Source organism: Dermacentor andersoni, chromosome 1 (genome assembly GCF_023375885.2).
Source record: "Dermacentor andersoni chromosome 1, qqDerAnde1_hic_scaffold, whole genome shotgun sequence".
In the NCBI taxonomy this organism is placed as follows: Eukaryota; Metazoa; Arthropoda; class Arachnida; order Ixodida; family Ixodidae; genus Dermacentor; species Dermacentor andersoni.
Window position 1 is genome coordinate 16,384,794 of NC_092814.1, and position 13,268 is coordinate 16,398,061.

The window sequence follows — 13,268 nt, forward strand, 5'->3', positions numbered from 1 at the left end:
CATGGTTTTCCTGTGAATACAAAGTGGCGATCATGCACTACGACAAGTTGAAACAGACAAAATTTGCACATCGTGAGCGCAGTCACGTTCTCTGTTGTTGATTTTCCCCTTAAAATCATCCCATGCAAGCACAAAATTCGGCCAGCACTGCTCTGACACTACCTCGGCGCTCACAGAATGGCTATGGCGAATGCAACATTAGTGTGTACTATGACTGCGACTACAACATTGAGCAAGTGGGCGATACAGTGTAGTTGGTCGACGTGCATACTGAATTTTGTTTGAAGCTCAAAAATAGAGACAAGTAGGTAAAACAAAAAAAAAGCGTTTGTCATGCCACTTTTTCCTTTTAACGTGCCTGTCTATTTTATTCCGCTTCAAGCAAAATTCACTGCTGCAATAATATGAACGTACACATCATATATATGTTCGTACACATCAACCACACAAAAATAGCAGGATTAATTTGTATGGACTTCACTACATCTGGCAATGCCACTCTGTCACGCAGTACGATATAGAAACGTGTGCGGAAAAAAAACCGTGGTGTGAACGGGTCTTTGTACCGTGCTCAAGCTTAAATGTGTCGGACTGGTCTTCACGCGAACGCAAAGTACGCCACTGGGAATGGGCTCTTTTCTATATGTACCCTCGCAATTTTCATAATTTCGCACTGGCGTCACCCGCACTGCATGTCAGCGAACTTGCTTCGGCGAGGGACACTCCTCGAGTTAACAGCACTGCAGGATTCATTCGTAATGGAGGTCGCCTTGCGCGCCCGCGCCTACTGTCGCCGTCCCGCTGATACAAGGCTGTTGATGCGGTGTGCGGTCAACACTTGCGCAGTATTATCTTTAAAATGCAGGATGTAAGTACAGTCACGATAATCCTGTAATTACATACCGTGTACACGGCTTTTAAGGGCTCTCATACCTGTCAGACTAGCGTACCGCGGGCTGCGGCTGTCTCGGTCCACGAGGGCGTAGTGCACGGAAACACACGCGACACATGCGCGTGTCAATCTGTCCGCGGAATCTCACAGGCTTGCATACAGCCGTGTCCGCGGCACTTAAATGTGTTATCGCAGCCGCACGCACAAACGTAAAACTGCACTGCGAGAATTGCTCTTTTATTCGCACTTGCGTCGTTTCCCAGATCGGCCCATCTCTAGGTCGCGCGCGGAGAGTTGCGAAATTGTTCAAACGCGTAGATGTCTTCCACAGTTCAGCAAGCAGTACTGACCGTGCGTTTTTATATTCTTGTTACACAACAGCAATTTACACAACTAACCTACGTGCTCCGAGGTACACCTGTTCACTGCGTCTACGCGCAAGCCTTATGTGTCACACAGTGGTAATGGACATTGCACGGACCAGCTAATAACATGGCTAAACATATTTTTTGTATAAAACACGCCGCACCAATCGCAAAATAACACAAAGGCTTACCTGTGACGAAGTGTTGGACACTCAACCGTTGAGACCGTGACAGGTGCGGTCCATTTCTTTCAGTGATTTTCGTCAACAGGGAACCTATAACGCCTGCTTTTCTGCGCTATTCGGTGCACTGCGTTTTCTTCACTGTAAAGGCCATCCCACATTGTTTTCCTACCGTTTCGTCACCCGACGTCACTCGGCGTCGAAGCTGTGGGTGGCGCGCTCAAGAAATACAAGATCTCCCCGCCACCACCACCCGAAGCGGCTCGATGAGCACCGACCAATCAGCGTTGGTCCGCGCACCGTTAGTGTGGCTGGATGTTCCATGTAGCGGCGTTCATGAGACGATACCGAGAGAAGCAACGCCAGAAAATGCCGGTAAAAACGCTGAATGTGTCATGAGGCGACTCAAGACAGTGAAGCGCACACGCAGGCAGCCAAAACCAAGCAGCAACCGCTTCGCTGGATGGGCAGCAAAGTGCCGATCCAGCGAAGGTAGCTTTCGACGACAGCGGCACCACATTTTCATGACGTAGGGCCGTGGTCTGTGCACGCTCTGAGCCACCTCCCGACGCGGCGTGGAAGGCAGCCAGAGCAGCAGCCGTGAAAATGTCAAAAGACAAGACAACGAAAGCTTCGCTTTAAAGGGTAGCTGAAGAGTCTGTCGAAATCAATAAGACGCTCATATACGGATGCGGGAACTTTATAAACCATGCAGGTAAAATTTTGGGGCGGATTTTTAACTTAGGAACGACGTAATTGTCGGTTAAAATTGCGCTGTAGCTCCGCCCCACGTCGAGCGCCGCGCGCTGCTGCTGACGCTGACGATGCGAGCGCAGACCGGAAACCGCGGCGTAGTGACGTCAACACTGCTGTTCCGTTCCTTCGCAGTCTCCGCGACCGTGCCTGACCGTGCTTATTTCTGCGTGCGTGCCGTACTAATCTGCTTCACTCGACCCTACCTTCCTTTGTTTGTGTGTATATAGAGTGGTAGTTGACGTGCGCAGCATCAATTGAACTTGTAGGCCTATCATGCGGGCGTTCTGTGCAGCACGGCTGCACGAACACCAGCGGCCGCGACGATGTTCCGATGTTTCATTAGTTCCCGCAAGACAAGAAGCTTTCGGCTAAGTGAGAGGCTGCTGTGAAGCGAAACAACTTCAAGCGCTCAAGAACAACAGTGCTGTGCTCTAACCACTTCCGTGACGACGATTACTACCAGAGTGTATCAATAATGCGTGCTTTGGGTTCCCCTTCGTGTTAGCACGCTGAACGGAAGGTGCATGTTTATCTCGCACCCTTGACGCAGGTTTCATCGCCAAGCGCCGCGAATTTTCTATTCGCACGTGTGTTGTGAAACAGCCTGCATGAAGGTACCATAACGCAGTGCAAGTGTAAAGTTTGCATGTGTTGGGAAGCCGGCTCACGCCAGGACGCTGCGCTCCCCCTTCTCTCGCACACATATAGAAACCGACCATCTCACGTAGCCGACGAAATTTGCCGGTTACGAGTAGCGTGCGGATGGCGCGCTGATGATCGAAGGTTCTATACTACACGTGCTACAACAGCCGGTAAACTTTTCCCACGTTTACACCGTCTGTGTAGATTGCCGACAGCTACAGCTGTTTGTGTGTATATAGAGTGGTAGTTGACGTGCGCAGCATCAATTGAACTTGTAGGCCTATCATGCGGGCGTTCTTTGGGGCAGCCCACAAATGCCGAAGATCGCATCACCGCTCACGTTCTACGAGGAGGCATGCAGGAACATAACACTACATTTGTGTGCCCGGAAACCTACTCAGTGGATCGCTAAATGCAGCTTAGCAAAAAACACAGTCGCCAAAGAACATTTCCAACACAAGGAGATGCTAACACTTCGCCTTCGTTCACGTGGAAAGCACTGCTTGCACCAGCATTTTTTGCTTCTTGGAGAGGCCGGCTCTTCGCAATTGGCTCGTACATGTAGGGAGTAAAGTATAAACCCCATACAAGTGATCTTGCACGCGACAGCGACAAGCGAGGCGATGGCTGTCGCGTTAACTCGTCGCCTACAAGCCGAACTCCACGCGAGCGACGGCTTTGAGCGACGATTTCCCGGTATGAGGGCAGCAATGTACGCGCCGAAACTAGCGTGACGCATGCTTTATCAATTTAAGTTGATGTATTTTACTGTAAAAAGGAGCATAAATATTTCTGAAGGCCTTGCACTAGGTGCTTATGCTTCCACGTGTAAAATTCAATAGTTTGCTCGTTCCGTGCGACAAACAGTAGTAATTGAGTTATGTACATCCAGTTCTGGCTTCGCACTATTGGCTAGTCGCTCATAGCACTTCCGGGCGACGAGCGACGAGTTCTAGATTTCTAGAAACGAGCGATTGAGCGACAACACCGAGCGATCTGTTCAAGCGACGGCCCCTTTTGTCGCTCGAAGCCGTCGCCCGACGCCGTCGCGCGCAAAATCGCTCTCGAGGGGTTTGGGCTTAACGCTGAACTCCTCAGAGAAACGCAAGGTATCGAAATTTTCCATGACCGTCTCAGCAAAACAGCACCAAACTGCCTTGCTCCGAGCTTCATGTGTAGCGGCAGCAGTCGGTGCAGACGAACACCATCGTTGGCGTCAGGAGGCGCCCGACCAATCACAGGTGGAAACGAGGTGCGCGAGCTGCCCCGAGTCTGATGCTGCACTTTTCGTCGAAATAAAATCTGTTTGCGCTTCTTCTGCTCAATTTCGATGCGATATTCGAATTCAGAGGGTTAAAAACCATGACGTACTGCTCTTCACTCATTTTTTCTGGAAAAAGCTTTCAGCTTCCCTTTAATACCTCAGCCACCTTTGTATAAATCCAACGTTAACGGTGGATTTATACAAAGATGGCTGAGGTATTAATATTGGGCTGAGATGCTGAAGTGCCGGGCCAAAGCAGCAGGGGAAGACGAAATAATTATTCCATCTTCTCCTGCTGCTTTGCCCCGGGGTACGTCTTGCAAGGTTCTTCTAACTTCATCGCCAGCAATAGGGAGCCTCTGTATCCTGTTCATCGCAACTTCCAATGAATGTTGTGTGGTTGCTTTGGGTACAGTACAGGTTAGCATAAAATTTTTCTGCTGTATTTACTATATCAACCAAGTCGCTGATTACATCACCCTACTTATTTTTAACTGCACAGACGATATTTAAGACATATTAATACGCTTCAATTGGAAATATAAAGAGACGACAGTGCCTAAGAAAAGAAGAAGATGAGCGACAAAACAAGCTTCGTTGTCAACTCGCCTGGTCGTCCATCATCTTGAGGTGCTTCTCTCGCTTCTCCAGCTCATCGGACAGAGCCTTTGCCTCCTTGCAGTACCTGAGCACGAAAGATGGTCCGAAAGTGAGCATGAGTGCCAAAGGCAATGCCCTCATCACTTAGCTGGCAATAGACGCCCCGGTTTTCAGAACAAGCATGCTCACATACGTGCTTTCCGACTCTTTTTCATCGCGAGTGCAGTGCTGAATAATTACGTTGGAGATAGAGAACGGTTCTGTTGTTTAATTTACAGAGTTTCAATTTCCTGCATGCCTAAATGCGAGTACCGAGGTAGGAGCGTTGCTGCGCTTCGAGACAATGCGGCACAGGTTGCTGTGTCGACGGCGGCTATTACACTGGTCTTCTTCAAAGCAAGCACGTGCGATGGATATGGACAAATCACATTAAATCCGCTTCGAAGCACAGCTGCATTTCTCTCTGTTCGATACCCATTCAGATCTCTCGATTGCGAACATGAATAGAAAATGAAAAGATGAGGCAGCATCTTATAGAACTAGTGCCTGTGCCTTATAAAAGCTTACATCTGCCAGTTGAATAAAATGAAGCAGACTGTCTCTGTGGGATTGTCATAAGCAAGGGACTGAATCCACAGTGACATTAATGTTTTGACCTCGTAGCTCATTACCTGTCCAGTTGCTGTTCGCTGTGCGCCAGGTGAAGGAGGAGCGCGTCCACCCTCGAGGCGTGCTTCTCCTCCATGAGCGAGGCGTCATTGCCGAGCTGCAGCCGACGGCTGCTGTGCAGCTTCTCCTCGTAGAACGAGCGCAGCTGCGTCAACTGGCACTCGAAGTGGACGCGCATGCGTTGATTCTCCTCAGCAAGCCTGCGTCAGCGTCTTTCATGTCTCATCTAACAGAGCTTTCAACTTGCCTTGTAAGCGGATGCTTTATTACAATAGTACATGGAGCATCAGACAGTTACTTCTCGTCTCGTAAACATATTTTGGTCCAGTTTTCCCAAACACACACCGGCACATGCATTCAGCATGTTAGTTACCTACATAGGAGAAGCACGAACAAATTGAGCTAGAATAAAGGACGCCTAGACACAGATTAGAAAGAAAGGATTAGAAAGAAACGCAGGTACTGGTTCATGGATAACACATACGTCGAGTATGGGGCATGTTCTACGAGAACCGAGTGGAACACGAACGGCGATTAGCAATGAGCGTCCTTGGCCAACTCTTTTTCTGTCACGACATCTGCTTTGTAAATCACAGGTCTCAGTGGGCGGCGCTCCTAGTGCGCGTTAAATGACGCGTTGATGCTTGCCCGGGCGGCGTTCGTCGGTGCACAACTATTCTGCCAGCTGGGCATTATCGCTCCATTCTGTACGAGACACTGGTCACTCTCAGTTTGCTCGTAACGAGAGATTTGGCGCGCAGGCAACTGGCCAGTTCAGCCTTTTCGCAGGCTTCCTTTCAAAAGAGGAAAAAAGGTGCTATGCCAGCGAGAGCTACAAACAGCTGATTCAGATACGCTCTAAGCTCATGACATATTGGCCGTAAACAAGCGTACTGAATAATCAGTCCAACTAAGTTGATTCAAGAGAACAGACAAAACGACAGCAGAATTTACAGATTGCTTCGGCTCTCAACTCATTTACTGCGACAGTGTAGACCACGATCGTTCTTATTTTTGCTTGCTTGTTTTAATGTGAATCCTTCTTGTCCGAGTCAAGACAATTTTGTCATTATTTATCTGGTCCTTTTTATGGGCTGATCCGGTAGGATAGCTCAAAAAAGGAAGCCAGTACAAAGAAGGAATCCGCGGTTTGGATAGTTATCACGCATGACTTCCACCAAATTAAATTACAAGTCTTGTGCCACGAAAGAAAATGCGCAGAACTACATAATATGCCATGATATCATTGCGCCTCTTGAGAAGCTGCTTTGCATGAAAGACCGGGCGCCTCTTGCTAGATATTTGAGGTTGCACTTCCGCATGACAAAAGTGTTGTTTTGCACAAACTGCCATACGATTGCTCCAGCACCGCTCTAGAGACGCACACTGCGCTAGCCCCGCCCTGGCCGTCTGTGCATTTCCAGAGATTCTGGGTACATGTATATACACATATTGTAGAGATTTATTATGCGCTTCTTCCACACCTGTGTGTCATGATCCTCATACCTTTGGGCTTCATCGTCGTCCTCCGTGTGTGTTCATGAGCACTGAGCGCTGAGTGTTCGCCGAGTCATCGGGTTGAATAAATACAGTCTCAACCGTCGTGACGTTGTAAGTGGTGGACGTGCTGCTAGGTCCTCTGCCCGCTCGATCTACCTCCTGGATCTCCGCACAGATCGCCGCTTGCGCCCATTGTGCGCCAGCCGGATGAGCAGCCCGGCGCCTCACCATCCCGGCATCGCGAACCGTTCCTTTTCTTATCACCAGCGATGGTTAAAGGTGCTTTGTAATTGTATCATGATACAAGATACTCGGGCAACAAGTATTTGAGATACAGGCTACTACTGCAAATATTGTATACGCTACGATATTTTCCATTTGTATCTTTAGTTACTTCGATATATTGGCAAATGTGTTATTACAGATCAGCCAGGGCGAATCAGAAAGTCTTTGCCCCTGTTTTTATTAGCCACACAGGTACATGCAGCTGATTTACGTACCTTACACTACTTTTCCACATAGTCCCCACACCGGTTCAGACATTTGTCCCATGGCAGCACTAAACTTGAGGTGCCCCTGTGGTAGAATTCGTACGCACGCGGCCGCCCCGAGCGCTCATTGTCATGCAAGTCTTCATGGCCTTTTGCGAACTCACAACACCACCACCTCACACTTCTCAAAGCGAGACACCTTTCCGTGCGTTGCATTTCCTCGAGGATTTCGGCGGGCGTTCGTTCCTTACTCCATAGAAAATGAATCAAACTTCATTGCTCGTTAGGCCGTGGACGTGTAAATCACAACCACCATCTTCAACAATTGACAGCAGCGCCGTGCCGCGGAGCTACCGACAGATAAGGCCACGCCACGGAAGGTCCACCGCTGGGAGTGGATATCTTGACTTCACAATTACAGGCGTAACTTGGCTAAAAAAATAGGGGCAAGGGCTTTCAGATTCGCGGTCGTATGTAATGTAGCATCAAACACGTAAGCACAAAATTGTTTGCTTGGAAATCTCTTGACTCCAAACAACTTTGTATCATTTAATGAAATGACTGTTAGTATCAAAAGTTTTGTCTTTCTTGCTCAAAGTGAAATATTTTCGTTCCGAACCAATTTATTGGAGTTGATTTAGCTACTTAACATGAAAGCTCTTTATACGCTGCGCTGTCAGCGGCTTTTGCTTGCCGCTTCTGTAATTGATGGGAGTCGCTACTGTACCTGCCGTCCAGCTAGCGGATCGCCATCTAACTGCAAGAACGTCAATAAGAAGCCTCTGCATGATGGCGCAAACGCCGCTGTGGAGTTTTACCTTGACCGCGAACGTATTACCGTTCACGCATCTAACATAGTCCCAAAAATAGATTTTGGTGAAAACGAGCAACAATCACGTACACAAAATAGCCGCCTTATGCACAAGTCGCCCGGAAGCCGTGCCATCCACGCTTTGCATCACAAAAGTCAAACCTATCAAACTTATACCCACGAGATCCTTCAAATCGCTGATGTGTGAATGCCACTAGACGCAAGGCGATCGCATTTTTGCATTCTTCAGACTTTGTAACAAAGCACTACACAATAGAAACTTCGATAACGACACTATAGCGCCATCAAAATTTGCATGAAAGACGCCGCATGCATTGGCGTACGCAGCACAGTACGGTGGTTACGAGCCAGTGGCATGGCACTGACAAAACTAAAAAGAAAAGCCGCAGTTTCGCCAGAAAAGCGAAGCATCGATTGCGATAGCAAATTAACAGATAGCCAACGAAGTAAGGATAGCACCTTTTTCGGCCATATGAACTTGTAAACATACACTTGATAACTAAATTAACAAGCATGATGTCAGCCTGCCCAGCAAACATGAACACATCAAACTCAAACACCGCGGACGCTCGCTGTCGAAACGCTGCTGGTGTGAGCAAGCGCAGCATCAGCAGCGAGCGAAGTGACCTTCGTGCTGTCTATTGCTTCAACTGGAACTGGGCCCGCGGTGGGAAACTCCGCGGCTTCAGTGGCAGAGGTAATTGGCGCCATCTATGAGGAGGGCGAAGCCGAAAATCCGCTTCCCTTGCGTGGCCTCGTAGATCGTCACGCGCGCGCGCGCCGATCCAGGTGGCCGAGCACTCCCCTCCCCCTCCCTCGCAACTCCCTCAACTTCGACTGTCTCCGCGCGCGCGCCGTGCGGCCCCACCGCCCCTGTGCCAGCTTAATGACGTTTCATGTTTGGTTATCTGCTGTTATCGGGAAGCGTGCGCTGCTGTGCGTTGACTGGCGTGGGTAGTTTCGTCAGTTCCTTGGTCCGCGGTAGCTTCGTGCTTGTGCTCCGCGATGCTTCACCCGTTTCACGACTCGTGCCACTCGTGCATCATGCAGTGGTGCACGAATACCTCAAAAACAAGCCCTGCAAGGTTGTTCAGGGCATAGAGTTTCCAACGAAAATTACTAGAGGGAACTCTGGCGCTAGTGTCTGCGGGAGCTGCAATGGAATCGGTTGTCCCAGCATGGGAATTACGGGAAGTACATGGATTTGCCTAAACTTCGTCCTTTTGGCTTAAAACACGGCTTTGTGACTTTGTAAACTCGTCATTTTCAACATTGTATTGCATAATAAATAATTAAATAAATATCATTAAAATTGCCCGATGGCAGGATTCGAACCTAGGGACTCTAGCACAGAAGCCGGATATCGAAACCATTAAGCCACGGAAGCATGTATCGACAAGCGAATGAAACGCCCTTATTAGTTGATCACGGGCATGCCAGTGCCTTGAGACACTTGGAGCGTTTCGACTTGGCCACCTGGACAAGCTCAATCGTTGCAATTAATAGCAAGTGTACGCGTTCACGGCGTCTTCTGCACTTCGAAGAATATAGATTGCGCTGAAATATACGACAATAAGATTTATATAGCGTAATATACAAAGCCACAAGAACGTCTGAATCCACAAGCACGAAGATCAGACAAATCCATGTACTTCCCATCATTCCCATGGTAGGACAACGACTGCGGCGCCAGAGATCCCTCTAGTAATTTTTGTAGGAAACTCTATGGTTCAGGGTACCGAAAGACAACAGGTGAGCGCGCAGACCCAAGGACATCAGAAGGCGTACGCACACGAACACAGCCCTGTGCAAGTGCGGGCTCCATGAGCCTCCGGACGTCGTTGCGCCTTGATTGTGCTACAATTCCCTCTTACAGGTAGAAAAAGCTGACAAATAGATGTTCCTCCTTATTGTCACCTGGTCTATGACGTGTGTTTTTCTGTGCCAAGTCTCATTCTGCAACTTCAGTAACTTGCCCAGCTTTCCATTCCACCCTCAGTGCTTTTCCTGTATGTCACGTTTTACAAACGTACTAACAGCTGAAAAATTACTGTTCGTCTTTGTGTAATCTCAGTAATCGCCGATGGGAAAACCGCGCGAACAACCTTCATGTGTAGGCACGATAAGGTTTTTGTTTCTTCTGGAAAGCATGAGCATTGCAAGTGTCCTAAATGGAAATTTTTGCAGTTCGTGTTTACTATACAAAGGAGTGCCCAGTAGGTACGGCTTAGTGCCTAAAGTGACCTAATTTTACTGCGAAGGATTGCATTCGGGGAGAAAGAAAAGTCGTGTTGTTGGCTTATTTTACCTGGTCTTAGATTGAGGAATAGGCCCTTCTGCGAATGTTTTCTATGTGCTGCTGCAAAAGCCAACTAGCTTCTGTTCCCCTTTGCCACCGTTACACAAGTTGTGGCCAAGTGCAGAATAATGTGATGTGTATTTCAGTTTTTAGTACAATGTTATTTTTGTTATGCCATGTCATTTTTCATTTTGTTCAGTAGTAATGAACATGGCAGGAATTTCATATACTTTCGTGCAGGTTTATATGTAAGGTCTTCTTTGTGTTTTTGGTATGGCTGTCAGTCAATCTTCGCATTTTATTCTATTTTTTAGGTATTTTGCGTGTCATTGTTTTTGCCATTACCAGTGAGTTCTCCCTTCCTTTAGTTGTCATGACTATGTCATAGACGTCATCCAGTTTTGTGCAATATCTTAGTGCATATAGCAGAAGCTCGTCTACATTTCGGTCTTGAGGGCGTTGTATAAAAATCTTGTTTATTTATATGTGTGTGTACAATAAACGGCCTTCGTGTTTTCTAGCGCTTTTCTTTTTATTTCACCATCTGCGAACTTTTGTGTTTAGTACTCTTGTATATGTCATGCACCTTTCACTTCTGCTCATTTTGTGAGCGTGTGTCCACCACGCTATAAGAAAAATCTTTGTTTTGAGAAACGAAGTCAATAAAGCGAGACTAAAGATCTGTTGTGTTGGAAGTAGAATTTTTTTATGTACCGGCACATGCCGGTATAAGTATCGGCAAGACTGTGTGCGTGTCACCGCATAGCCCACGGCGCAACACGCACCAGCTCGCAAGCAATGCCAATGCATGGTGTAGCGCGCGCATTGCTTGTGAGCTGGCGCGTGGTGCCCCGTAGCGCGCGCGCGCGATAAAAGAACCAACGCGCCGCGTACAGGTAAAAAAAAAAGTAACCGGCGCGCGCGGCATGGGGGAAAGGGAGCGGAGCGGGTCAGCATAATAATAATAATAATAAAAACGTCTGGGAGAGGAGGCGCAGCGCGGTTGCTCTTCCTGTTGCCATGCCAACGGAAACAATCACGGAGGAAGGAAACTCAGGAGAGGCCCTGACGTCACTCTCTGTGAAGCTTAAGTGAAGCCGGAAGTTGCCGTTGCTCGTGGCGTTGCTCCGCCTATCGGGCCAGCTCTCCTCTCTTGTTTACATTTCTCGCGAAACCACGCCGCGCTGCGCGCAACCGGGCTGCTCGGGCGCGCGCGCTTCGCAACAATACTAAACAAAATCATGTAATCGCGATGTCTCAATGCATTACCGTTGCCGAAGTCGTGTTGAAAGAAGTTAATAATGAACTTCGCGAATTGGGCCGTGAGGTCGAATCGGCTGCTTTTACCGGCTTTTATGAAAATAAACATGCTTTATCAGGCCAGCCAAATGAGCTATTCTCATCAACCGCGGGTACCGGCCGCTGCCCAGTTCCTGCGCGATTTTAAAAAAAGGTCACCTTTATTGCTGAGTTCTACTTGCTTTTCTCTGCTTGGACTTCCTGGGGCGCTCAGAAGATCTTGCGAACTAGACGTCTGGCGACACGAAAAAAATGTACGCATTCTCACTGCACTGCAAGAACGCACTGGAGACAGGTACGACACATCGACCCATTTGCGATCCATTCGGAGTTAATGAGCACAAACACATTCTCTCTTGAGGAATCGTCGTGCTTTATTGAACAAAGTTCGGGTGGCCGCGCATCACTACGACAGCGCACCGGCGAGGAGGCAAAATGTCATTTCTGACTTCGCGTTTAAATTGATATACTGCGGCCTGAGGTGCTTTCTTACCTCTGTAAGTGAAGCATCACGGAATCAAAGTTTTGCGATAGCCGGCGCAAGCTGCAGAACAGTACGCGCGTAGAACCGGCCGACGTGCGACCATGGAACAGCCGTTTGATGTGTTCGCAGGCGTAAGCAGCGTAAGTTCTGTGGAGCCTTGCCGACTCTTGCTGCGCAACCGCTAACCTGCGGTAGGGAGGATTCGTTCTTTGAGTCAAAGCAGCCGATTCTTTCCCATCTTCCAGGATGACTCGTCGGCTGGCGGGTGCACGGTGCCGTGGGCAGCAAAACGCACATATTCGGCGTAACGCTCTATCAGCACGTGTATTGAGGTACACCTGTGCCGGTGTGCATGAACTTCGTTTCCATCGTCGTGTCAACCCTCTGCGGGCGTTCCAAAGATGAAGTAAATGCGGGTCTATGTCTGGTGTCTCGGTTGTGGTGCGCAGTGTGCTCGTGGTGGCCTCTAGATTTTGTGCGAGAGAGTCAAGCCAGCGTTCGTACCCTTGGAGCTCAGGTGGGTCCTGGCGACGTTCCCTGAATTTCGCCCAATCCGTTATACGCACATTTCGTTCGGGCCTCTGCGCACCCCGTAATGACAAGGTGGACGCCACAATGTAGTGGTCACTACCAAGGTGCTCCTCTAAAGGCCCGTGCGCAAAGACTGGGCCAGTATTGCGCACAAAGGTAAGGTTGTAGCGTTCCTAGTTAAAGGACACAATAGACGGAAAGTATTGCTATGGAACTGGCGTCCATCTTGTCTACCATTTTATTCTCACTTCCTTCTTCTCTTCTCCTGAACCCAGACTCCTGCGCTTCTTCATCTTTTATTCCAAGGTTCATACCGCTTCACCCTTCCAGGTTTCTTTTGCTAACCCCTCCTGGGGTAATACTTGAAAACGTTTCCAATCGAAGCACATTCAACTGAGCCACGTTCGCCAATGTACCACATAGTCTTCAATATTCCTTTCTGAGTGGCTGTCTTTGTCACAG

General features: G+C 48.6%; 1 protein-coding gene across 7 annotated transcripts in view; it reads right to left on the minus strand.

Annotated features, from left to right (window-relative positions):
* The window catches only part of LOC126545898 (uncharacterized), a 363,767-nt gene that overhangs the window by 206,129 nt on the left and 144,370 nt on the right, over nucleotides 1-13,268 (minus strand). For all 7 annotated transcript variants that reach the window (XR_008608401.2, XM_055061213.2, XM_055061212.2 and 4 more), the window contains exons 5-6: nucleotides 5,373-5,570; nucleotides 4,711-4,786 (exon numbers count right to left, since the gene is read on the minus strand). Coding sequence is in view for 6 of the 7 variants with exons in the window: in XM_055061213.2 (XP_054917188.1) it covers nucleotides 4,711-4,786; nucleotides 5,373-5,570 (274 nt within the window). In the remaining variant the exon portion in view is untranslated. The remainder of the gene's footprint in view (nucleotides 1-4,710; nucleotides 4,787-5,372; nucleotides 5,571-13,268) is intronic.